This window comes from Fistularia commersonii, chromosome 4, assembly GCF_037954325.1.
Source record: "Fistularia commersonii isolate RoL2024-O1a breed Wild chromosome 4, RoL_Fcom_v1.0, whole genome shotgun sequence".
NCBI classification, from domain to species: domain Eukaryota; kingdom Metazoa; phylum Chordata; class Actinopteri; order Syngnathiformes; family Fistulariidae; genus Fistularia; species Fistularia commersonii.
The window spans coordinates 15,996,094-16,023,672 of NC_141287.1; the positions used below are offsets into that span (position 1 = coordinate 15,996,094).

A 27,579-nucleotide genomic window follows, 5' to 3' on the forward strand; every position below is an offset into this window, starting at 1 on the left:
CAGACCAATCGGTATCCCTGTTTTCAAAATAAATGCATCGATTCGTTTAATTTCAATAACGAAAACAGGGCTACTTTAAAGATGGCTAAGATGCCCTGAAAATGTTGAACAATACCAGATCCCACTGCAGATAACGTGCTGACAATGTGTGTGTGTGTGTGCACGGCTATATTTGAAAATATCTCAGATGCAGGTGAACAGAGAGAACTGATACTCAACAACTTTTTTTCATTGTGATATATATTGTGAGAATGGGGTGATTCTGACAATGCAGTGAGATGTCTGTGGAGGTTCTCAGTCATCCAGGTCATGGTGAGTCATTGTCAAAATCTTGTTATAGCAACTGGGTTTGATTTGAGATTCAATGAGATTCCTGCTTTAAACACTCCTTTCACACCAGGCAGAAGGCAATACAGTAACCGGAACATGAGACAATACAACTCACAACGGAATGTTAGACTGCTTGCATAGACAGTATAGGCCGTAAGTAGATTATTGCACAGTAATAAGATGTAAACCACGTTGCCCTGCACTGTTGCTATAATGAACTAGCAGAAAAAAATAGTTTTTAATTTATCTCGATATTATGTTGTTAAATTTGTGATTTGAGACTGAAAAGATATAGTATTCTGCTTTGTTGCAGGAAACAGAAGAACAAAAAACTTGTTCTGTTTAACTCACCGACAAGCAAAAAATTAAATCTTATTTTATAATGTTCTTACCCCTCAAGCGTCCTGCTTTTATTATGAAAGTGCAAAGCGGAAGTGTGCGGTCGCATTAACGCTCGCTTGACCGGAATCGTGGAGGCCCAGCGCCATACTGCTCACTGCGCGGACACCAATACATCCGTCCAACATCTGGGCGACTGCAAAGCTGCGAACTGGCCAACTGCAGCGGGAGGCGTCGGAGAGATGCTCGGCGTTACCGAAATGACAAATGGGTGAGTGGGAATTTTCCAAGTGTTTCGTCGGGGGAAATGTTTTACGGAAAAAGTTGGGAAGTTGACAGTTTCTCGCTTGAAGGGGGAAAAAGAATGCAGCCCGATGGGGCTCTGCTCGGTTCTCTCAGTCAGGAGACACGGTCTTTTAGACGTTTGAACATTCGATCAAAACTCTAAATTTATTTTTTTACTATTTCGGCTGGGGTGGTAAAAATCTCCAGAAATTGTTTGTTACCATTTCAACGGTGTTTCCATGAACATAGCCTAGCAAAAAAAAAATCTGAACTTGGTCACTTTGGCCGCGCATCAGCGCCCTCTAGTGGTTTCCTACATGAACTGCATGCTGGAAACTACTCTTGGAGATTTAACTTCTGGTTTGTGTCATGCTGGAAAAGAAAAGTCTGTGTGTGTGTGAGGGAGAGAAAGAGACAGATTAGCAATTCTCAATGACCTCACCAAACGTTAAAAATAAAAAAAAAGAATCATCTCCCGTCCTATCATGTGACACCGTGTGATGGTGTGTTGTGAAGATGTTCCTTGCCTGGTAAGAACCCCTCCGTTCAAACCCTCTTCATCCCATCCGTTCGCCCCATTCAGCAGAACAAACAATAACCCGCTCTATTTTGGTCATCTTTACTTATTTTATTTGTGATTTATTCTGTATTTGCGGTCACAAAAAGGATAATACTTGGCCCTCTAACTGCTGTGTGTGTTATCTCCCAGTGCGGCTGAATGGGGCAGATGTTTAGATTCTTCTCGGTTCCAGAAGAAATCGCACACAGTTTGAAGGAAAAACTAATAATGATGAGACTATCATCTTAATCAGAGTTGCTCTTGTGAGTTGTCGTAGAACTTCATGATATTGGGGGGGGGGGGGACAACTCTTGTGATTTATTTTGTGCTGTATATTAGGATACAAAATATACAGGAAATTCAATCAGGCCCTTAAAGTGTGTTTCACAGATGTACATATTCAAAATCATCAACTATCAATCTTTTGTTTCGCTCTGCATTACCACCTGTTCTCTCAGGCGATTTATAAAAAATGATAACCCTGTGAGTTTCCTTGCCTGGCACATTGTGTTCAGATCCTCTGCCTTGCCTGATGTTGTGCATCCTGCAGTGTGACCGTTGCACATGCTGCATTATTTTTCGGGTGGTGAGTGGATTTATTGTGCAGTTGGAAGCCTGCTGGCAAAGCACCCGGCCCCGGGTGAGGGCTCCCCAGCGGAATTCAGCCAAACAGAATGCTTCATTCAGACTCAGATGCTAAATTCTATGCATATTCATTTGGAAACTTGTAAACATGCCTGTTTGTGTGTGCTCACGGTCATTGCTATGATATTATTTTGCGTTATCCAGAAAGAGCAAGGTAACCGCTCCAGAGCCTATAGCATTTTAAGTATTTTGTGATTCTCTCTAATTTAGTCTCGTCATTGGTTTGGTTGAGACAGTACGAGAACCTTTCCTGTTTTCGTCTGCCTCCTTCTCCCTTAGATTGTCTAAGCTCAATATTTTCACAGCGGTGGGGATGGAGCACAGGGGTTTGTGGATTTCCAGCCCCAAAACAAAGGGAGCCGGATAGCTTCCACGTGCAACGACTGGTTGATTCTCTGTTCTTTTCTGCAAAATTGACCTCATAAATGCAAAATAAAGGTTCATTCCGAGCAATTCCAGCAATTTTGTGACTTTTATGTTCAAGATCGCTGGCATCTTCTGGAGCCAAACATCTTTTTTCAATTCTTTTTATACAGGTTAAGAGTGAAAAGGGTTAGGTTGTTTACAAAAGCAGTCAGAGAGGAGGAATATGGTACAGTCCTCCATATTCAGCAGGTTGACCTCCTCCCTGTTGAAGAATGTCCTCCCAAACGCACTGGATAGTGGATGTTGTTTCCCCAAACCACTTCCTGCCTGTCTGTTCTGTGGGGACTGCTCTTCACAAGATACTTCTCCCAGCTGGAGTAGCTGCCGCTGTCTCATTGTCATTGGCCGGGCATGAACCTGGCTTCCGTGCGTGTCTGCTTCTTTTTAAAGGCCAAAGACTCCCGCTTTCACATCTCAATCGCGCTTCTATCTGATCTGAAGCTGTGTTGATATAACTAGAGCTTAGAGCGGGGGCGTCCAAACTTTTTTCAAAGTGGGCCATATTTGGTGAGGTGAAAATGTGTGAGGGGTGACTGTTCAGCCTGACATTCTTTGAACCATTAACATCAAATGCAAATGAACTATTTCATGACTTTTTTTTTTTTTTTTATTGCAAATGACTTTTGATACTTTTCATGTTTTAACACAGAACACAAACCCTTTTTTCATATTTGAATCGCACATAAAATGAGGAAAAAGTCAGTCTGGAAAGAAAAAAAACATATCTAGGTTCATTTGAAAAATATTAGAATATGTGAACAGGAAAATAACACTTCTTTTCAGGGGTCGCCACACTGAATCAACCTTCTCCATCTTACCCTATTCTCGGTATCCTCCTCTCTCACTACATTCATAAATCTTCTCTTTGGCCTTCCTCTAGACCTCCAATTCCAGCATCCGTCAACCTATATTTACTATCCCTCCTCTGTACATGACCTAACCATCTCATTCTGGCTTCTCTGACCTTCTCTCCAGAACATCTAACATGTGCCATCCCTCTGATAGACTCATTCCTGATCCCTCCTGGTCACTCCCAAAGAGAACCTCAACATCTTCATCTCTGCGACCTCCAGCTCTGCCTCCTGTCTTTTGGTCATTGCCACTGTTTCTAGAGCATACAGCATCGCTAGTCTTACCACTGTCTCCAACTCCTTTCCTTTCATTCTGGCTGATAGTCTTCTATCTCATAGTACCCCTGACACTTTTCTCCACTCATTCCAACCTGCTCGAACCCATTTCTTCACCTCTTTTCCACACTCTGTTGCTCGAGACTGTTGACCCTAAGTACTTGAAATCCTCCGCTCTTCTTGATCTCCACTCCCTGTAGCCTCACCGTTCCACCTGGTTTCCTCTCATTTACACACATATGTTCTGTCTTGCTGTGACTATCTTTCATTCCTTTCCTTTCCAGAGCAAATAACACTAACACTAACTTATTCAGAAGTACAACACATATAGGGCCATATGAATCCTTGTATTACTTCTTATCAAAAAGGAGAAATACAGTGTTTTTCATTATTTCAATTTTAGACTGATCAAAAATATGAAATAGAAAAATGTCTGCAGAACCATATTAGATTTTAATATTTAATTTGTCAGGTTTACAGGACCTGGTGTGATTGGGAATTGAAAAGCCAAAGAAAAAAATTATATCTGAATTGAAAAGTATCAGTGCATATTCAGAACTGTGGTTTTGATCATCACACACAAAACATAAAATAGCTTTTCATACACTGTGTTTCATACTGTGCTGGTGGCCGTGTATTATTGAATTTATTGAAGAGTCTGCGGGCCAGTGTAAATTTGAACACAGGCCGCATTTGGCCCGCGGACCGGACTTTGGAGATGCCTGGCTTAGAAGAACGTCCCGGCCTCTCAGCATTGACTTGCCCTTGTTTGGAAGAGCGCAATGAAAGGATAGGGAGTACGCTGGAGGATCATCGCCTTCTTAAAATAATGACCTCGCTCATGATTTCGAGTTGTTCAGAAAATACAAACAACTGAGCTGTGTGTTGAATAAGGGGTTGATTTAAGCGAAAAAATATTCTCAGCATCTGTTCTAAGAAGGTGACAATAAGCTCCCAGATTAGGGCAAACCTTTTTTTTTTCATACGATATGCAGGTTGAACAATTTGTCATGAAGCCTTGAATGCGTATTCTGTTCTCATAAACCTTCGTTGTTATTTTACTCTCTCTACTTTTTTAATGTTCATCCCGTACCAGCCAAGAGTGAGCAGAACAAGTGTGTGTTACAATTTTCCACGTTGCTTCTCCCACAGCTTTGCAAAAATCATCATAATGCACGGATCCAAAACGGGCAGCCAGTTTTACGGAACCAAGGGAATCAGAAAATCACCAGACACTATGTTAAAAGTCACGGAGGCCTGAATGAGGAGTGGATTTGGGCGAGTCCACCTGCAGCATTACACCAACCCAGAGAACACGCAACTTTAATATTTTGCATTTTTCATGTGGCATCGATGCAGGAAAGCGAATGACTTAAAATAGGAGGAGTAAGTTGAGGTTATTGTTTTCAGAAAGGAACACCATGACATTACCGTGACATCAAGATCCACTCTTCTATGTGTCCTTTTGGAGGCTGAGGGTACATTCTGTGTTCCAGCATTTAGAATGATGTAACTGTCCTACTGTTGAAAGTCATTTCTTCTTTTTCTGCTGTGTTACAAAACTCCCTCGCGGTTGTGGGTTCATGCAAAATGCAACCAAACCGCCAGTATGATTTGTGCGTTTGTATTTAGAGGAAAAAATGACATGAGGTAAGCCCATGATCACCGTTTCATATCCATCGCCACACCCTTTTGCACCTCCAACCAAACTCCATACAATTGTGGGGTTTGTGAACCGCCTTTACATACAGACTTCCCTCACACTAAAATAGTAGCACTAGTTGACACAAAACATTTACAGCATCACACACACAAGCACACACACCCACAAACTCGCACACACAGCTCATAGGAAGTGATGTGGCCGTGAGATAACGACCGAAGGAGGCGTTTCAGTGACAGCCAAAGAACTTGAGCAAGTCCAATATGATCCTCCTTACTGCAGCTTGACCCAACGCACTGGTAAGATATTTTTGTTTTATGACTGCTGGAGGTGTAATATCACTAGCGTCGGTGCAGTGTTTCTTTCTACATGTCTTGTTTTACATTATTTTACTGTTTTACACTAACATGAATATGTTAAGAGGTCTAACATCCCCCTTGTATATACCCCTCTTATATTATTTTTAATTTTTTTGCAAAAACTACATTTATCATGTCCCAGCTTGATGTCAGCTTGATATCACTAGCGTCGGTGCAGTGTTTCTTTCTTCATGTCTTGTTTTACATTATTTTACTGTTTTACACTAACATTAATATGTTAAGAGGTCTAACATCCTCCTTGTATATACCCCTCTGTATATCATTGATGATTTTTTTTCCAAAAACTGCATTTATCATGTCCCAGCTTGATGTCACTGAAAATAACATTTCGCCGTGTCTCTTATGTTCCCACAGTTTATGCATGTTTTCTGCAGTTCCTCATATGAGTCAACGATGGCAAACATTAAGTTTGGCCACTGATGTGCAGCAACGTGCAGCCCTTTTTGACAGTTTGGACCGACAGAAAGTATTTTCACAGTCAGGCGATCAGAATTCAACATGCGTTTGAAGGTTTACAGCAATTGTTTAAAAACTATGAATCCTCAACTAAATAGCTGAAGTACCACGGTAGGCCACACGGTGGCAGTGTAGTCATGCAGCAAAATCGAAGTGGCGCTAGAGGAAATCGTGTGTGTGTGTGTGTGTGAGAGAGAGAGAGAAAGAGGTGATGATGATAAGTGTTAATATTTACAATAAAATATAAGTTCTTTCAGTTGAGTACCTCCTGGAACGTACAGGAGTGTGATATGTAGATATGTATATGTATCTAAACTGCTGAAACGTATCCGTGTTTTTCTGCACTTTGAATGAAGCACTGCACTTGCAACTGTTGCCATTTAAATCACACTCATCCTTGCTCCTGCATTTTGTGACTTGCACACCAAGCTGCACTTAGTTTTCACATGCACTGCCCACACTGTTCATATTTTTAACAATGTTTTCACTGCCTAGTTACTGTCAATGCATATCCAGATGCACTGCGGACATCAAAGTTAGAATTTCATTGAACAGGGAAAACACATTTCCACACTCTACATATGACACTAAATACTTTGAATCTGAAAACTTTTCCATGCAATTTTAATCCGGCACTCTGACTGCCTGCGCTGTGACCTTACTGCCTGGAGTCGCCCACTTACTCGTTACATGGGTAACATTCACGAGTCACATTTAGCAGATAAGATTTGGTTTTTCCAACAGTGTCAGCAAAGAACTTTGATATATTTAGGGTTTATTGACTTTTGAAAATACAATGGATTTGATAGCAAAGTGATGTTATTTCATGTCATGTTTTAGAAAGTATCGAACAAACAAAAAAGCCTAAACCTACAGAAGTAAATCATGTGACTTATATACAGGACTGTCTCAGAAAATTAGAATATTGTGATAAAATTCTTTATCTTCTGTTATGCAATTACAAAAACAAAAATGTCATACATTTTGAATTCATTACAAATCAACTGAAATATTGCAAGCCTTTTATTATTTTAGTATTCTGATTATGGCTTACATCTTAAGTAAACTCAAAAATCCTATCTCAAAATATTAGAATATCATGAAAAAGTATTTTTTGTTTTTTTAATTGCATTACAAAAGAGAAAGAACTTTATCACAATATTCTAATTTTCTGAGACAGTCCTGTATTGTACTGTGAGCACTTGTAGAGCTCTAAATACAGTACAATTATATGATTCCCAACTACCAAAAGCACATCTACTGGGCGGTATTTACGATGTTGCAGTCAGGGTCTTTCGGATTGTTCTCATTAAACAAAGTTTCTGTCCAACCCTTGAATTTGCATCTACAGTCGTTTCTAAATGACTCAGTTTTGTCAGGCTCCTTGTGTTGCCAGGCTGTCTGCAGAGTGGCAGGATTTTCCTCGGACTTTGTCCTTTCCTCCCGCGTAGAATCCATGTTGTGATGGAAACAGTGTTGACAGTGTCTCCTTGCAACTTCCCCAAGAAGCCAATATTGATGTTCAACATTCACATTCTGTGTGTGTGTGTGTGTGTGTGTGTGTGTGTGTATGTGTGTATGTGTGTGTGCGTGTGTGCGTGCGTGCGCGTGTGTCAGAGCCATGTGGAATGCCGAGCAGGTCAAGGCAAGCAGCTGGAGGTGAATCTGTGTGGCTCACAGTGTTCACAGGGCATCTCCTTGTCTGCACAGGAGAGATATGACTTGTTCAAGCTGTTCATCCATCAGTACAAGTCGGGCTTGTAGCGTGTGTCATCTGACAAGTGCCGTAAGCCAAAACATGTAGGTTTAAGATTAAGATGTTTTTCCAGCACACATAGCGCTTGTTATAGTCTCCATGCTAGGAGGTGACTAATGGAAAAAACCAAAACAGAAGTTTCAACTCAAGTAAGGCACACGGCCTTGGTCTTTTTTCGGATCTTTGAGGCAGAATATGATTTGTGCTCTCGACCCCCTTCGCCGGCGGTTGCTTGGATTTCATTTGCATCGCCGTTTGTTACAGTGCTGCAGTCGGAGCTGTGTTTGCATCAGTCTCTGTTTCAACTGCTTGTTGACTCTGGTTGTTTGGCTCCACTTCTTCTGACCAATCCCTTCCCCGAACCTGTGGCATCTCAGCCCTTGCTTTTCAATTCTGTGCACGTGCGGCTGCTGTCGTTGGGTGTATGGAAATTTTCATTTGTTGCTTGTCTGTGTGGAGAGAATCCGTTGTTCCCACATAGCTGAGGATTGCAATGAATTATTCACAGCTTTCATTTTCTGTTTGTTTTTTTTTTCAATGGCCTGTTGTGACAGCTTGAAAATAATGTCACAGTTCTCAGCCCGAGTCATTCCATCGCATTGTCAGGGTCGAACCAATGAAGAAAAGGTGACACGAGATTCCGTTGCCAAGTGCAGTCATCCAAAAGCATACTTTCTTCTGGTCATTTTCAAAACAAATCACTGTTGTTGTGGTAAATCATCATTGTCTGACACCCTCATCATCTCTTCATCGCAAAAGACGAGACACAGAAATGGCTGTTTCCATGTCATGGTTTGAAACCGGACCAACCTGTGGTTTCAATCTGTGTTTTAGGATAGCATTCTTTATTAAATTCAAATATTGGTCCTTCTCAGTGAGATAGTAAGCACAGTTAAATATGCACCGCTACAGCTTTGTCATAACATCTTGCTAGCTTCAGGCAATCTCAAGGTATCCCCTTAAAAAAGCATTCCAGGCTTCTGGTCAAGAAGAGTTTGAATATTTTCTCATGTATAGTTTCTATAGCGGATGAGTCCTGAGCCATCATCCATCATTCAGAGATTCTGACTGGATAAAAGGTGCAATGAACGCTGTGTCTTTCAGTGCAGTTGTGCACCGGCTTGAATGAGGCCTCTGTACTCGAAATAATTAACCAGTGAGAGTAGGAGGCGAGTAAATACTGCAGAGGCTGAGACCAGAGAGGGCCATTCCTTTCAGCCCGTTCTCCCATGTCTTGCCCTTTCTCTCCGAGGCATTCCTGGTCCACCTGCCGAGGGAGGGGGAAGGGGACAAAGACGTAGTTCATAGGTGTGTGTGCTGGAGCCACGCCCCTGCCCTTCCTCCTAGATGTGTGTTAGAGGCAGTAGGACTAGGCTTGATGATCATGTATGAATAAGTCCCGAATGCACGCGCTTTCTCCGGAGTATATCGGCTTCTGCAGACCGTGAGCATTCACAGCAGAGCCGGAGAAGGAAGGAAGGAAGGAAGGAAGGAAAGGAGAGGGTGAGAGATACAAGGGAGATGAACTCCCTGAGGCTGAAGGAGTTGTCAAACTCAGACTTGTATAGACGGAGACAGGAGAGACCGGACAGCTATGGAAGTGCAGTTGGGGACAGGTTCAGGTGAGTCCACCTTCAGCCCCCTCATTGTCAGAAATGTGCATAAAGTGAGTGGAGCGTAATCAATCAACGCTGTTTATCCTTGACAACATGCATTTTTCTTTGTTTTACTTTGAAAGCATACAGAACTTTTTAACCCGGCTAATTCGCATCACAGAGTCATAAGCAACTACTCAAAAGGGACTGGGAAATCTGCGAGGAGCTCAGGAAACCTGACAGTCATCAGTGCATGTCAGACAGTCAGACCTGCTTCAGCATTGCAGATTTTTTATTTCGGCCTCTCTGTGTCCAAATGCTTCCAATGACCTTTGCATGCCCACATTTCCCTACTGTTTAAAGGTTCAATTTGTTGCTATCAATAACAGATTCTTTATCAAGGTATTTTCCCCCTTAACATGTAAGCCTGCATGTTTCCCCTGTTCCCTCAGCCCTTTCTTTTTGTGTTTTTTCTTTTTGTGTTTTTACAGTCGTAGGTGAGGCTCTGAACATGCCTCCTTACGGGGAGTCTTGAGTTTTGCTCCGCTTTGTTGACACTGGAGGGTTATCTTGGTTATCGTCAGCTGTTGCTCACCAGCGCTCACAGAAACGTTACAACTAATCAGAGTACATTTGTTACGGTTGCGACAAAATCCAAACCACGAGCACAGCCTTTGACGGAGAAGCTCTCATCTGTGTGTGATACCTTTGAGGAGATGAATAGGGGTCACACCCGACGGGGTATTTATTTACTACCACGATGATGGATTCATTCCTTCCAGTTTATTGGGACGTGCAAAGCTCGTGTAGGCTCTTGCAATAGCGGTTTCACAATACATTGACATTAGTCAGCTTTAGATGTTCCTCTGCCGACCTCCACCGCACCCAGCGCTGCGTGTTTGCAGGAATGTAGTCATGCGAAGAATGTCAGGAAGGAGGGAGCTCTCGTCTTCACAGGTGTCCCCAGTCAAACTGTCATTCTTTGTATTCCTCTTTCATTCCCAAAAATCCAAAGAAGGAAAGAAGTGGGATTACTTTAACGCTCTGCGTTTTCCACTTCTGATAGACCAGCCCATCAACATGTTAAAATAAGCATTCTGGCAGTCTAATGGGGCAAAAAAACAGGACACTGAGGTATTTTTATCTGTTAATCTGAGAGTTGACGGTCGTGAAACTTGATGAGATGAGTCGAGTGATCTTACCACCAAGGCAGAGAGGAAGTGGGAAGGAAACACTTCGAAAGAATTGCTTTGTCTGTGTCGTCCTTCATGCTTCTTCTTTGTACGTCCATTGAGGTGGACACAGCGGTTGACATGGTATTTCCCGACTGAAGTGAATTTTCGGACCACCATCAAAATAATGTTAAGGTTTAAAGCAATACAAAATATTGCGACGTGTCTGTACCCAAATAAAATGAAAACCCTTATATTTAGCAGATCTTCAACCATCCTGCATCATCAGTTCACCGATGTCCAGTCATTCTTTGTGAGCACACACTCTCTAGAGATCATCACTGTGAGATCTTGGGCCAAATCACAGGATATCCAATCCAAAATCAGATCCGTTTAAAAAAAAGACCAGCCAATACCATGATTTCCGGACTATTAGCCGCTACTTTTTTCACACGCTGTGAACACTGCAGCTTAAACAATGATGCGGCTAATTTATGGATTTTTTTGGGCTAACAAACTTCATGGCGCCAAAACATTGAGCCTCGTCACATCGGACCAAAGAAATTACTGTTAAATTCTGACGCCGTTCAGTTTCGACACCAAAGAAGACAATTTAATGGTTTTAGTGCGCAGGAGGAAGACCAAGATAATGATCAGCTGGAGTAGGACAAAGCGGGGAGGGAAAATGGATGGACTTTTCCTTGTGTTATTTATTATTCATCTTTTTCATTGGCTGTTACAGGCACTGTTCAGAATAAAGCTTTTCCAGTACATATTTGTGGATGTTACCGGTATGTATTTAATTTAAAGTAAAAAAAAAAAATTTTGTGTAAATATCTCATGTTAGAACGTGGAGACCTGTGGCTTATAGACAAGTGCAGCCTATATTTGTACACATATATGCGGCTTATATTCAGGTGCGCTCAATAGTCCTTAAAACATGATATGTGACATGTTTCTTTCAAACCATAAAAGTGGTATGGTTGATTAATGTCAGCTTATGAGGACTTCTGAGTCCATCCTAGCTTATCCTCTTGGATAATAGACACGTTGACCCTTGAATGTTTGTTGACCAGGCCGTAGTTGTTCTCTACTAGCTTGCATGGCATGGTGTAACTGGACCTAGTTGAGAGAAGAGAAGGGAGAAAGGAATAGTGGTTCACTATTTATATTTACACAGACTTGTTACTGTGTGTGTGTGCGTGCGTGCGTGCGTGCGTGCGTGCGTGCGTGTGTGGACAGTCCGCTCTTTCCACTTTTAAACGGTTTTGCCCTAGTAACCCTCACATTTTGTTGCCATGGCTGCTGTTGACACTGTTAGCTGTTAGCTGGGTGTGTAATTCATGACTTTGGCTCGAGTCTGCTCGTTATGTGCTCTGCTCTGAATGCAAAAGGCTGCTACAATAAGACAAGAAAAAGCAAAATTATGTGATTAGATAGAATAGTAGAACAATCAGTCGCATCCTTGTTTAAAGTCTAGTTGCAAAACAATTTGATGTTTAGAGTTTGGGGTCTATCATTTTACACAGCGGCTGATGGGTTTCGTCTTCCCACGCACAGCACTGAAGCAAAGCTGTTAATGAAAAGCATGAATTTGTCTGGAGCGTCCAAGGGATACACTTATGTGGATCCAGACCAAGAGTGTGTGAGGTCATATTTGCTGAAGTGGCCTTTGAGAATGAGGAATCTTGTTTGGTTTATAGACGATGCAGATCTTTTTCAACCACTTTTCATTTCACCCCTTTTTCAGATCTTCATTTTTCATTTTTCCTGTTTTCAGACACTTTTCCTTGTCTATCTTTCTCCTCTGTTTCGTATCGGGCCTCACAAAGTCCAGTCCTTATCGCTTTAGGCTGCTAATCTTAAACTTCAGCATCAGAAGACAAAACCAACTGAAAGTGGGGACAAATTGTGTAGTCAGCCTCCATATTCATAGTCTCTAATTTATCAATTTTTTTACATATAGCGCTTTATTTTTTTCCAAACAGATAGACAAGATACGGTCTTGTAGACATGCAAATATATGTTCATGTCTAGCCTCATTGATTTAAGAAACAATGCGATGTTGTGCCCATTTGCATACATTCTCTGTGGAATTGATTTGTGTAAAATATATGAGAATTGTTTTGAAGATCTTTGCTGTTGCTGTGCCAGTATGCATTGACTTTGTATGTTTGCAGCAGTCCACTACTATCCAGTTGTACCACAGCACGCAGATAGACATTTTGTACGATGGTACAATTTCTAGATACTACCAAGTATTTAAATACTAATTAGTATACTTATTAATAACTACCTAGTATTTATCCTCATCGTTTGTTTCAGAGAAGAAACCTGCATAGGCACCTGGAAGAGATGTTTGGGAAAAGCATCTGTGAAAGGAGGGAACCCCTCAAACCTTTACTCATATCTTTGGATTGAGAGCACCCTATTATACTGAATATTGAAATGATTATTGTCACTATGGTGTGAGAGTGTGCACTGGGAAAATTCATAGCAATTTGAACAGTTTTTCAACACTATTAACTTAGATAAGAAAACTCAAATATCATGAACACCGATTCTTTCGGAATGTGACTGAGAGGATGGTTTTCTTAGGGAAAGTGTCCACTGCGCTGTTTTTATTCAAATGCAATTTTTTCACGCATGCAAGAAGAGAGGAGCTTTGACGGATGCATGGGTGGATTGTCTTCTCTTCTGGACAGGGTTACCTTACAGCAGGGCCGTAATCAGGAGGAAGGGTTGTGTGTGTTTCCTGCTGAGCTCCCACCCTGTTCTCATTGTACCCCGGTCATTCGCCACCGCTCGTGCCCGAGAGATTAGATCCAGCCCAGACAGAGGGCAGGTGAAATTTCCACAGTTATTGTTGTGTTTTGGAAAGGCTTTGACAAGTTCAGATTGTGCCTGATGAAATACTTGGTGAATTACATCACTCAACTTCCACAATCCTCTTGATGGAGAGGGTTTAGCTCCATATTTAGGGTTCAGTCTCAGAACATTACAACACTGCTGTCGGCGCCGGTTCTGATAGGAAACAAACCAAATGGTTGATTCCATCTGCGGCCTTTTTATTTTTTAAAAGTGTTTTAAGGGTGAGATTGGGGTGTACACACACACACACACGCACGCACACACACACATACACACACACATACACACACACACACACACACGGCAGCTGCCAGCACCTAGTTTGGAGTTGAGGCTCCGGGGTGTCTATTTGTAGAATGATGGAGTCATGTAGGACATGTTGCTGCTGACACACACACCTTTACGGACACACTGTGGGATCCCATATTCTTCTTGATGAACATGGGGTGGTCATAGTGGGCTCCCTGACATGCTTATCATTGAAGTGTGTGTCAGGATGGAGACTGATGCTGTTGTTGACTGTGTGCTACGTGTTGATTAGATACAAGCTGAAAGGTTTAAGATGAATGGAGTTCAAACTGAGAACAATCACTATAACTATGAAGTTTAGCGGTGTATATTTTGTCAATTAACGCGCGATTGTTTAGTTGGAGGAGCTGTTTATAATCCAATCTGGGGGTATGAGAGTCAAATATGACACGTGTTTTTTTTTAAACTTCTCTATTTTTATGTGTCAAATCCCAATGTCATTATCTTTTACTTCAGACACGCCACTTATTATGACTGAAGTGGAAGATGATGCTGTTACATTTGTCTCCTGAAGGTTTTTTCACTTGGCTACGTGATATGATGTCTTTGCGCAACGCGCCATTAGCAGTGTGTGAGGCATGTTATGTCTGCCACGGCGCTAAGGATGCCAGCTGTTTCACACAAATACACACCAATCTGTTTACATCATTCAAGTGTTGCTTGAATGAGGGTGATGAATAAAGTTTGATAAACAAAACAAAACAGAAAACGTGTGTGTGTATATGTTTATACGTGTGTGTAAGAGATGGCCCGGTGACCCAGGCGTTCAGGGAAGCTCTTTATTTTCAGCAACCTGGCCAAGAATAGACAGCGAGTGTGACAGACCTTGAGACTCTGAATGCTGGTGTGAGATAGAGGGAGGGGGGGGGGAGAAAAGTGAATGTGGGAATGAGAGAAAGAGAGAGTGCATCCGAGTGAGGATGTGTGTGTGTGAGTGAGTGAGTGAGAGGGGGAGGGAGTACATTCGGCTCGGTTTGTTCAGCATTTCGCTTTCCTTCTTGCTGAGTGGATTACAGACCTTTCTGTCAACTGGATTCTAAAGCTCAACCCTGGAAACTTAGATTGACTTCTGTCTATTTTTTTTTGGCTTTTGATTACTTCTCTCACACGACGACAGGCGGTCAGTTTAGAGGTTTTCTAAAGGGCTGCGAAGATGAATGGTCACGCTGTGCCACCCTCAATACCTGAGGATGGGGAGGCTCTGGATGAATTTCCTCACGGGGAGATGAACGGCCACCACCAGAGGCTTCAGATGGGCAGCGGGGGAGAGGCCGAGGTTCCGGTGTCCAAGTCCCAGAGGAGAAAAAGCGATGTCAAAGTCTTTAAGGAGTTCTGTGATTTTTATGCCCGCTTGTAAGTACACAGTGTCGTACAGGGAAAAAACTTTACAAACATTTTGACCCTACAGATGGCAGTTTTGCAAATGTAGTTGATTCATAGAGGATCCCCACAAAAGTATTCACAAAAGTTGTGTTACAATTTTTTTTCATCCAGCAGCCTGTAAAACTGGGAGTGGAAGCCCAAATGTAAATATAGGAATTTAAGTTTCAAGAACTGTGATAACTGAGAACACGCCCTCCACTGTCAGCATCTTTAAAGAAAACAGGGAAGTATAACAGAAGCATCGATTTGTGGGTGATTTTCCACATCCTCACATGAACAGCCGGAGTTAATCCCAGGCGATGCATGATCAGGCACTCCGTCTGTTTATAAACTGGCAGTTTTGGCGTGTACTCTCGAAAGTCTGCGGCGCGGGAAGATTCCTCATATTCGAGATGAGCCGAGCTTTCCGGACAGTTTGATTTGCTCAAGCCGCCTTAGGTGTGCTGTGTGTGCAGGCGACGCGCCAAGCTCCACAGCAGGGAGCACAGAGGAAGGACTATTTTTGTGCCAAGGGGGGGAGTTGTTATGCAAAGTAGAATATGCCAACTGGTATTCCAAATATGTCCACACCAGGGCCAGGAAAGCTAAATATACATGCCACATATCTGACCGGGTCTGGTCTCATCATTCAATTGGACGACCTGTATGTAGAATGGCTGAATTAAAGCTGGGTAACTCAGGGATTCAGTGTGAGAGATGTTGGAGTACAAGCTATCAAGCCACCTCTCTCATGACTCTCTGTTCTCTCACGAGACTCCTACTGACTTTGAACAGCAATACTTTGGAATATTCTCGATGTCTGAACGTCACTCTTGAGAATTTCAATAAAAGCTAAAAAAAATCACAATTAGGGGAGGTTAGCAATGACAGTCACACACAAAGCTTTGAGAGGATCTCAGGGAATTTAGAAGTAAATCAAAATGTGAGAAGACACCACTGGGGTGGGGCTTCTTTGCCGGCAGTCATCTCCATTGAAGGTCACAGACCCACACAATTGACGGGTGATGGGATGGAAAGAGAGTCACATGACTTTTAAAAGAAGCCAAAGACTTGTTTTTGCAAGTATTTCTCATGGAATAATATTGGTAAAGGTTTGGGTCATGACCCATCAGACCCATTCAGTTCCACACTGGAAAACCTAATACGATGTATGTTTAAGGCCTCACAGTGTATCAGTTTCATCAAAACTGCAAACAACAATGTAAAGTTTCGTATTAGTTTTGCAAATTATAATGCAATGACCACACCCTCCCCGAAAAAGTAATTTCGACTTGAGTATGTCTGATGGTACATTTTAAACAATTTATGAGGTGTATTTCATGTAAAACGTATAAAAGGGCATGCACGCGTTCCCACCATGCCGGACGACTGCTGCTGCCAGACACCGCAGCGAGTCGGAAGAGTTGGATAGGGCAGTGTAAAAACACACCTAGAGACGAAAACAAACCCCATCCCTGCCGCCTCGGTGGCAGGACGTGGCAGCCAGTCTGGCTGCATGACTTCAGGCTTACTGCGGCGAACAGCCAGCTGGTGGGAAACTGATAAGGGATCATGTCCTTGTTACTCCAGACTAATTGCTATGTCTCCACTTCTGTCTGCATCCACCCTCGAGGGGAAGAGTCGGTTGAGGAGCTGTGAGGACTCGAAGACGTGGCCGGCGGCTCGAGTGAAACTGACCGAAAACCTGTTTTTATTGGGTTTCGAGACTGTTTAAAAGCTTGTTCCAAACGCTGCTAACAGTAGATTAGAGGGTGGAAATGCCAAAGGGATGTATCATTTCCTCCCATCGGTGGCCGGGGCAGGGCTGTCAATGAGGCTCATATCAGATCAGACCAGCTAAAATCAACAATATGAATTCGACACATTCGTAAGGATCGGTCCGGCGAGGGGCGCATTCCGATTGGGCACGAAGGTGGGACACGGAGATGCATTGTTCCAAAGGAGGGGCTGAAAAATGACGGGGGATGAGCAGTGTGTCTGGGAGTTTGGGGAATTCTCGTTAATTTCCAGGGTGATTTAAAAAAGTAAATGCAACAAATGGCATCACTCCGTAAAACTCCTACATTGTCCCTCTCTCTGTCTGAGTTTGTATGTGTGTGTGTGTTGCCTAGATACACCGCAGTATTCTGACCTTTATCAACAAAGCAGAAATGCCAGCACCGTCTCCAAATCTTTCTGTGCATTGTTGTCTTAAATTAAACATGCTCTCTCCAACCCCCACTTCAAATTAGTTGTAAAGCACGGCATGTTTATAGATCTTAGTGTTCATATGTTGTATTTTGTGTTTTGGTGCCATGTGTGTTTGCTCTGGATCCGTTCCTTAGGGCCACTTTATATGCAATGCGGGTGAAGTCTTTTGGGATTTACCTGTCATGGGGTTGAAGAAAACAGTTCAGCAGCTAATAATTGAAGGTGTACAGTAAATCAGACCTTTTAATATTCTCCACTGGTTATAGTCGGGTCAGTCCGAACAGATGATGTTTGGATAACACGTTGAACTTTCTTCTCTCGCAGCACCGAGCAACATTTTCCCTAAAGTATCTCAGGATTTATCACTCTCTTGTTAGACTGGTTAATCTTGCAGCCTTTTTTTCCCTTGATACATACCACTAATCAAGATTGATCCTCCCCCTTTTTTTTTTTTTTTTTTTTTTTTAGATTTTTTTGTGAGATTTCCCTCAAGATGATAGAAAAAAACAGGATGAATTGCGCAAAGTGAAAAACTCCTTCGTGAACGCATGACGCAAGTTTTCTTCATCACATTATTGTGATGAGAATTCTTTTATGCGTTTGAGAATTTTTTAATGCATTGCTCTTTTTTTTTGCAGAGATGGATTAACAAAAGATTTGAACCCGACACGGCTTTATTGAGATCTTTATCAAACCACATGTCATGACAAATGTTTCTTCAGCTTGTGGAACAGGGGTGTGTTTTTGGCATGTTGTTGTAGAATATTGGCCGACGTGATTACTTTGAAACAAAGACAGACTTATACCTCTGAACTGATAAATACTGTAGATACTGACTCCTCACCAAAAACACAACTTCTAGACGTTTTCCATGTCATCACTCTCCACACCCGATAAGTCAATCCAAAGTAAACACGGGACAAGTGTGTCAGTGTGTGTGTGTGTGTGTGTGTGTGTGTGTGAGAGAGTGAGTGTTTGTGTGTGTGTGTGCTTCAAAAAAACAAAAACCACCACCAAACAAGCACAATTTTACATTTCTGTAAAGTGTTTGGTCAACACCTGGTTTGGACTGTCCTCTAGTTATGAAAGGGAGTCCATGAATGGACAGGGATGTTCAAAGGACCTTATTTTGACTTCCAAAGCGGTTATCGTCATGTTTACTCTGCCCTTCCTCACGTTATCTGCAAGCTGGATTAACAATACCCGGCCAATTTTCAAGAAGCTTGAAAGCAGGGTAAAAGAAAGGGCCATTAAAGATGTTGGCATCTGTCGCTGCCCAGGACTTTTTTTTTATTGTGTCTACTTTTGTGAGATTCTTGTATGGTTGAGTAGAGATACTCTATTGATCCCAAAGGAAATTAAGGTGTCTAAAAGCATTAACATAATACACAGTGTACAGATCTATCATATTGCACAAATCCGCAACCTGTCTACAACCACTCAGTAAGCTGGAAAAAAAATACATAATATTAATAATAATAATAATAATGATAATCCAATGATTTCTCCAGAGATATAACAAGGATGTGACTCATCACAAAAGTGTATCAATGCATTTGTGGACACCCTAAAAGTGCTGGTAGTGCATTGGGGACCCAGGTTATCAAATAATACTTCCTTCACCTTCTTGTCACTTTAGAACTGAATAATCAATCGTCAATTATGTGCAAACACCGCACACACATGAAGCTCACAATCATTGACCAATGTTACCTGGCAGCAGGCCAGCGGTGACAGGAAGATTCACTGCATTTTATTGCAAAAACATGGAAAGAGTTGCATAAACAGCCAAACCTCCATATTCATTTAGACTGCTTTATTGTTTTGAATATGCAAGCGCTCGCTCACCCTTGTTATGATTTTCTCTTTCCCAGCAACATGGCCAATGCACTGGCCAATGCCATGTGTGAGCGCTGCAAGAGTGGCTTCGCCCCGGCAGAGAAAATAGTGAATAGCAACGGTGAGCTTTACCATGAGCAGTGCTTCGTCTGCGCCCAGTGTTTCCAGCAGTTCCCCGAGGGACTCTTCTACGAGGTAACACTTTTTTCCTGATTTCATATATAAATCATATATATATATATGAATATATCTCATCAGCACTCAGTAAATCTGTCCTCTTGGGGATAATCTAGGATCGTATTGTGGTTTAATTGATTTGGAAGATGTATTTTTGATGTTCTACCGCCGACATAAATAAACAAAGGTGTGTGGTATTGAATTATCTGATTCCGGTAAGCAGCCTGAGCACAAGGTCAGGTGCCTTACAAGAACCTGATGTGTGGCTCCACCTGATCCTCCTCCATTAGTCAGAGGCCAGGCGTCAGTCCCGCAGATCAATATGGATGTCAGAAGCGATGACGTTAACATTTGAGTCATTGCTATTTATTCCACTTGCTTTAGATAAGTACCATTCAACAAATACAGACCCTCATTCAATGTGTTGAGAAATATTATCTTGCTGACACACAGAAATGTTTCAAGAATGACAGTGTTCTCATCTTGGTTTGAATAAAGTGGTAAAACCTGAAATGGCAGTGTTGCAGCCTTTTGCCAGCGGTTGTCCGCTTCTACAGCTGGTACGTTTTTAATGGCTCGTTCAGGTTTTGTGAAAATTAGCTCAATTCAACCTTTATTTGTAAAATTCCGAGCAACTGAGTGCAAATTCACCTGAATTTTAGTTCCATGGTGCACCAAAAAAAAAAGCTCCCTTCAAATGTCTGGGCTCTCAATGCTATATCTGAGGCTAAGCTGAGATTAGATGTCCAACCTCTGTACCTCGGCGTGACGTGTCTGTCAGCCACATCTTCTCTCTTGCTTCACCAATCTGTTGAACTGATCATCGTGATCTGCTCATCCCCTTCCAGGTTTAACTCTACGTCTGCATTTTGTGTCACACATATCAATACATTTAGAACTTGTTGTGGTCATTCATCTTTCAGGATGTCAGTCCATGGTTTCTCCAAACGCTGAGTCATCCCTCTTTCAGGTCTTAAACAATGACTTGCAATTTTTTGTTGAAGACACATTTGAAGTGTTTGAAATTAGAAAAAATAAAGGTCATTCAACAGAATATTACATCTAGCTTGGTCATGAAGATACCTTGTAGACATAAAAAACAGAGTTTGTGTATATAGGAAGTTGTTTGGGCACATCTTTGTAAAACAACCCCAACATCTTTTCCTAGTTCGAAGGAAGGAAGTACTGTGAACATGACTTCCAGATGCTCTTCGCTCCCTGCTGCCACCAGTGTGGTGAGTTTAACGTTCAAAGCGTTGGGAACATGCATATTGATAGAACTTTTTTGACATGAATGAGTTTATGACGGCAACGATGTCCTCTCCCAGGAGAGTTCATCATCGGCCGTGTCATCAAGGCCATGAACAACAGCTGGCACCCGGAGTGCTTCTGCTGCGATATCTGCCAGGCTGTGCTCGCCGATGTTGGATTTGTCAAGAATGCTGGAAGGTGAGTTTTGACTTCGATGATCTCCGCAGTAAATTCTGTTTGTGTGCTGCGATTACAGTTTTCAAGTGCTGGAATTTCATCTCCGGTTCATGAAACCCTTCAACTTACTCCTGATGGGGACACCGCGCCCTATGTTTTCGATCAAAACACATGGTCCAATTTCACTTGGACTGTCTCCTGTGTCTCTGTCCGCCGTCAGGCACCTCTGCCGGCCATGCCACAACCGGGAGAAGGCACGGGGCCTGGGCAAATACATCTGTCAGAAGTGTCACGCCATCATCGAAGAAAAGCCTCTGCTGTTTAAGAATGACCCCTATCACCCCGACCACTTCAACTGTAACAACTGCGGGTAAACATCCACACACAGGCCGGGCCAGCCGGGCCAGTCCCAGGCAGGGCGAGGAAGTAGGAAGTAGGCAGAAGTAGGAAAGCTGCAGGAAGTCGCAAGCTTAGGCTCTGCGCTCAATGCTGGAGGTTTCTCACACTGGCCTCAGAATCACTCTGTTTTAAGATAGATAGAACATATAAAATGTTTGTTTTTTCAACATTATGTTCTTCTGGTTTAAAAAAAATGAAAAAATCCTGCAAAACAGTACAACAAACGCATCTAAAGAACTTGCGTTACTTTGAGGGTCAGACTAATGAGTTGTCAGCGCCATCTCGTGGACAAACTGTGATGGCAACGCTGTGAAGAACAACTTCATAAACCGCGCCGATACGGGTTTCAATGAAGATTTCATGAGTTTAACTAATTTTCCTTGGGCTAGAAGGAGCTGAGTCACCTAGCAGACATTTTGCATCCACATTTTGAATGCTTCAGTTTCTCCTCAGTCTATCAGAATTTGTGTTCATACGTTTATTTACATTTATTTGTTACTTAAAACTACTCCATTATTGAATCTGCACCATGGCCATTGTGGCACATCCTGGAAGTCTGATCGTTCATCTCATTCTGCAGGAAGGAGCTGACCGCTGATGCCCGGGAGCTGAAAGGGGAGCTGTACTGCCTTCCCTGCCACGACAAGATGGGTGTCCCCATCTGCGGGGCCTGCAGGAGACCTATTGAGGGCCGTGTGGTCAATGCCATGGGCAAACAGTGGCATGTGGAGGTCAGAGGTTAAACTGGAACACTCTTCCAAACACCTCAATAAAGTCCTGCTTTAATTTCATCATTGAATTCACGATAACATTCAATAAGGAGGAAATGAGAATACTTTGGGCGGATCATTGCCTGCTTTCAGGCTGTAGGTTTCAAAAAAAAAAAAAAGAATCCGTCATGTGACTTTGACAGCAGCTCTCTTTCGGAAATGTCGTATTGTAATCGAGTGCCAGGGAGCCAAAGTCGACGCAGGAATCCTCCATGACGAATTTTCAAGCAAAATACTGGAAAAAAAAATGCAAACTACATTGTTCTAAAATACCTTAAATAACATTTGAATGTAACATTAATGGAAGACGTAGCCTTAGTCTTTTTTTATCCCGCTCCACCCCCATAGCTGATCAACCGACTTCTTCCTGAACCAATGTCTTTCTTTTTTCATCCTCCATCCCCTATTTCTATATTTGTCCATGAGAAACATGTCTTTCCTGTGTGTGCCCTCTCTGTATGAGCTCTGTTATCTGCAACAGGCCTCTCTGTGGTATGACGCCGACTGTTTCTCTCTCATCCCTCGTTCACGTGCAGCATCACGTATGCAATGTATGTGTGCGGCCATTTCAAGGCCACCCGTTTTATGAGCGAGGAGGTCACGTGTATTGTGAGAGACACTTTGACATGGTGAGAGAATTACTGACCGGCCTCCCGCCGTGTACCGCCCTGCGTCTACATGCCCGGCCTGCAGAAAAGTGTCCCACTAATTTAGAAGCGAATCCAGCAGCATCTGTCCACTCACCACTACCGTAAGGTCTCATGAGAATGCCCCCAAATTTTGTTTTTCACAAGATAAGCAATACACATCTTCCTAAATTCATGAAGGCGTTCCTCCTTTCTCTGAGTGTGTCACGGATTATCATTAAAAAATGTCACTCTTCACGTTATGAAGATATCGACCTGCCTCCATCGGAAGCAGCAGTCAATTTCTGAACTTGCAAAAGTCCTCTGGTCTTTGCAGAACAGGATTAAGTCCAGATTGTTAATTTGTTGACAGCAGAACGGGGTGCAATTCGAGTTTTTTTAATGTCTTATAAATGTATTTCCCCTTGGAGAACGCTGCACTCTTTGTGTTCGGTTTTGACACCACAACAGGACAGCCAGGCTGGACTGGTAATGGACGTGCAAAGTTTTAACACCTGCTTAAACCAGACTCTGTCGCTGCCTGTGGCTGAGTCTGAAATGTGACCAAATGACTGATTCCTAACCACGTGTGCTCGGCTATTGGTTTGTCTGCAGCATTTTGTGTGTGCTAAGTGTGAGAAACCCTTCCTGGGACACCGTCACTATGAACGCAAGGGCCTGGCCTACTGCGAAACTCACTACAACCAGGTAACGCTCCATGGAATATTTGTGTTGAGCATATGAACGCATGCGAAAATTGAAGCAACCACATTTCCTCCGCATTCTAGCAAGCATACAACTTCTGACATCTTGCCAGAGCTGGAATTGCAAGCGGCACTTCCGGTGCTTGAAGACAATATGTCTTGAAGTTTGAAATTTGGAAACACATAGCCAACTGAAACCCAGATGGATATGTGCATTTTCTGTAGGTTAGATTAGACTAGACCATACTGTTATTACACGCGTGTAATTACAGGGTAACAAAATGCAGTGTAGAATCAAACCAGAGTTCAATACACAGGGAGGGCAGGATATCCACTGTCGACAATACGCGCAGGATAAATAATGTACAAAACTGTAAATCTTTAAAAGTGCATTTGCATGAGATTTGAATCCAGTGTGTAAAGCTGTATTTTTGCATCTCCCAAAAAATGCGTCCCTACGTGATCGATCACTCTCGTTTCCTTTCAATTGTTCTTCCCAGCTGTTTGGAGACGTATGCTACCACTGCAACCGTGTTATTGAAGGAGATGGTAAGCTCACGTTGTTTTGTAATAAAAAATACAGTCACCAAAGTTTGAAAGCGTGTCCTTCAAAAATGTAAAGTAAGTCCTGTTGTTCTCCAGTGACTGAATCGTAACGGTGTTCCTTCTTTATGTTTTCAGTGGTGTCAGCACTCAACAAGGCTTGGTGTGTCAACTGTTTTGCATGCTCAACCTGCAACACCAAGCTCACCCTCAAGTAAGTCACACATCCCACTACAGGCCTGTAGAAATCCTTTCTCCACTTCACTGTTCCCTCTTTACCCTTCAAACTGCTCTTTCCTCCTCCCCACACTGGAAGTGTTTCAAAACATGAACCCCCCCCCCACTCCTTCTAAGTCTATGGTAAGCTGGTACTCCAGAAACTTCTGCCACGCAAACAGGAAAATTAGATCAGTCACATGTTGAAGGGATAGCATATTTTTTTTCTCCTGTCCTGGTCTGTCTGGACACGAATGTTAAAGCCTTAATCACTTCCGACAGCTCTCCGGCCTGCCTGAGTGCCAGGGTTTCAGAGGGCCAGACACGTGTCCCGCTCTTGCCAGTGATTATGTTCTTTGCTTTGGGAGGGAATGCCGTCAGGGGGCAGCCGGGGTGGGAGGGACACATTCAGAATAATAAATGCCTTTTGAAGGAGAAAACAACTGAAAAGCGTGCGTGAAGCTAACTGTACCGATGCGTCAGAATGTGACTGACAAATGTGATTTCAAGGGCTATGAAGGTTAAAACACAGGAAAACTCAAACATAAATTGTGTTATGGCCACAACATACATATAGATAGATATTGAAATGTATTTTTTCTAATTTTCCAAACTAACAATCCCAGGTAACTTGATAATTTGTTAGAAATAGTAATCTGAATATTTTGTTCATCTGCATTACCCCTGTAGCTACATATTGTCATATCATCATAGAAAATAAGATGCAGAGAAATAACTAATTCAGCTTAAATCGGACTTCGACAACCTAATTCATTGCTACAACATATATATTGAATTATACATTATATATGGGTGTGTATGTTTATATATATATGTATGTATGTATGTATGTGTGTGTGTGTGTGTGTGTGTGTATATATATATGTGTGTGTGTGTGTGTGTGTGTGTGTCTGTGTGTGTAGATATACATATATCTATATATAAATATATATAGATTTATGTGTATACACACAGTGAGGGGCGGTATGGCGCAGGAGATAGAGCATTCGACCCAACATTCCTGGTTCGATTCCCAGCTCCTCCTAGTGTGTTTGAGCAAGACATCAAACTCCCAACTGCTCACTTGGTTCTGAGAGACGGCAGCCCACTGCTTATGGTTCATCCATGATGGGTTAATTGCAGAGAATGAATTTCCCCACAAGGGAATAATAGTGTAAATTATTGTTATCACATATGTACATTTGTACTTGTAAATGATGTCCAAAGTTCCTGTCTGTAGTCTACTCCATTTAATATAAATGTCCATCCGTATGTGTTTATGTACCCTATCTGTAAATCACCTGTAAATTGCTGACATAATATACATATTGTTATCAATTTATGTAGTATATCTGCACCTGCTGCTCATTTACACTTGCAGTTAGATGCTAAATGGCTTTTCATGCCCTGTACTTGTATATGTGTTGAGACAATTAAAGTTCAATCTAATCTGATCATTGATTTCATCTCCGTCACAGGAACAAGTTTGTGGAGTTTGATATGAAGCCAGTGTGTAAGAAGTGCTATGAAAAATTCCCTCTGGAGCTGAAAAAGAGACTGAAGAAGCTGTCTGAGACCGTCGCACGAAAGTGAACCAGCTCCGGAACAGCGAGACAGGAGCGTTACCTCCAAAATGCATCGCATACAAAGTATTTCGCTTTTCATATCAAAAACTTCCTGCATTTCATCCTCTCAGAAACTTTTGCGAAGCTTCGTTGCCTGAAAAGTGATTCGAAAATTCGGTTTCAAATTTCAGTTACGTTGTATTTACAATTTGTTCACGTTTGCCTTATTATTTAACTGAAACAAATGTGAGTAGGATCTGACATGTCCTCAGAATGCACTGTTTGAGACCGATGTCTCATCATCAGACTTCTGTTGGTCATTTCAACTGTTTATCTGTTCCTGATACTCAAGTGTAGCCAAAACTTCCCAAAATTTGGGAAAAAGGGTTGTGTTGAATGTTTCTTGAACATCTTAAGTTTCAGTATTTCCACAAACATTTTATCCTCTGTATTTTTTGTGCCTTTATATTAATATTAAGCAATTTATATTTGTATCAGCTCTAAGTCACATCAGCAGCTTTTGTTCAAATTTTTATATTAATGATTCAGTGAGGGCCTCAACTGGATTGCCATGCATCACGTTTGCTTGTGGAGCACTTATCTGCACAAGCCAGTGTTTAAAAGGAAACAATTTGATTAAAATCAGGCGTGCTGGGTCATAAATTCCCCCCAAAGGTCCTGAAATACGTTTTACATTCATGCTCCTTTTTTTTTTTTTTTTGGTTGTATTTTCAGCAATAAAATGAAACACTCGACCCTCAGACGTGACGCGGCGTAGGCTTCAGGGTGAAAGCTGCGTGTTACAGCTTGATGGATTGAAGGCATGTGCAGAGACCGGATGTCAGATGTGAGAACATGTGTCTGCACAGTATGTAATCCAGGGAAAGTGATCCTCTTAAGGCGGTATACCAATTTCCTGAGGGCTCAGACCCTATTAGGAAAGAAAGCCAACGGTAGGATCGGAAATTCCATTTCGTTCCACTTGAGCAACGTTTTAGCACCAGACGTCTTTACGTTGGAATATCAAATACATAGACATTGTGTTGTTTGGCGGACCTGCGGTATCCCTCTAGACTCCTTGGCCGACGCCATAATGTTCCCCCACGTCATGCGATTGTACGTGTTGTACGTCAAAGTCGTCTGGCTGAAATTGTTGTATGCAGCTTTTATGTCTTTCCAGTGCTTGTCAAAATCCTGTATTCATTTAACCACACCAAAGTGCATGTTTGTTTTTTTTTGACTCAAACAGTGAATAATTTTAATTATGATTCTGTCATCACCTAAATAAAACTGTTTGACAAAACCCATCAGTGTTGATGCTTTTCTAAGCAGGATCAGCAGGAGTAGACTGATCCCAAGTTTTTGTTTATTTATTTCAGGATATATAGCATAAAATCTCAATGCATGTGATGACACAATGTAGATGCAAATATGATCAGGCATCACTTTTTGTATATTGATTTAAAAATGAGGAGGAACGAGTCCATTAGAAGGACAGCACAGGCTGAGATGGTTTGGGCATGGACAGAGGAGGGATGCTGAAGATCTGGGTAGAAGGATGCTGAGGTTGGAGCTTCCAGGCAGGAGACGAGAGGAAGACCAGAGAGGAGGTTTGTGGACGGAGGGGAGAACAGAAAGTTAGTGAGAGTGGGAGGAGAGAGAGGGTTAGATGGAGGCAGCTGAATGGCTTAGGTGACAACTGAAAGGAGCATCCAAAGGAAAAGAAGAAATGAACTTAATTAAATACATTTTCAAATACATCAAATACATTAAATACATTAAATACATTTTTGTGCAAATCTGATACAAACAAAATAGATTCTACT

At 42.1% G+C, this 27,579-nt stretch overlaps 1 protein-coding gene across 4 annotated transcripts; it reads left to right on the top strand.

The window, feature by feature from the left end:
* The first annotated feature begins 797 nt into the window (after nt 1-797).
* LOC147234891 (LIM and senescent cell antigen-like-containing domain protein 1) lies at nt 798-27,056 on the top strand. Of its 4 annotated transcripts, none has more exons than XM_086145568.1 (10): nt 798-940; nt 19,361-19,520; nt 20,671-20,737; nt 20,831-20,951; nt 21,151-21,300; nt 21,910-22,060; nt 23,341-23,433; nt 23,930-23,978; nt 24,111-24,186; nt 25,667-27,056. In XM_086145568.1, the coding sequence occupies exons 1-10, from the start codon at nt 912-914 to the stop codon at nt 25,779-25,781; spliced, it is 1,011 nt and encodes a 336-aa protein (XP_086001694.1). In that variant the 5' UTR covers nt 798-911; the 3' UTR covers nt 25,782-27,056. The 4 variants fall into 4 exon arrangements, with proteins under 4 accessions (XP_086001694.1, XP_086001693.1, XP_086001691.1 ...); XM_086145567.1 differs by lacking the exon at nt 798-940 and adding an exon at nt 9,344-9,588; XM_086145565.1 differs by lacking the exon at nt 798-940 and adding an exon at nt 14,724-15,266.
* Nucleotides 27,057-27,579: the final 523 nt, after the last annotated feature.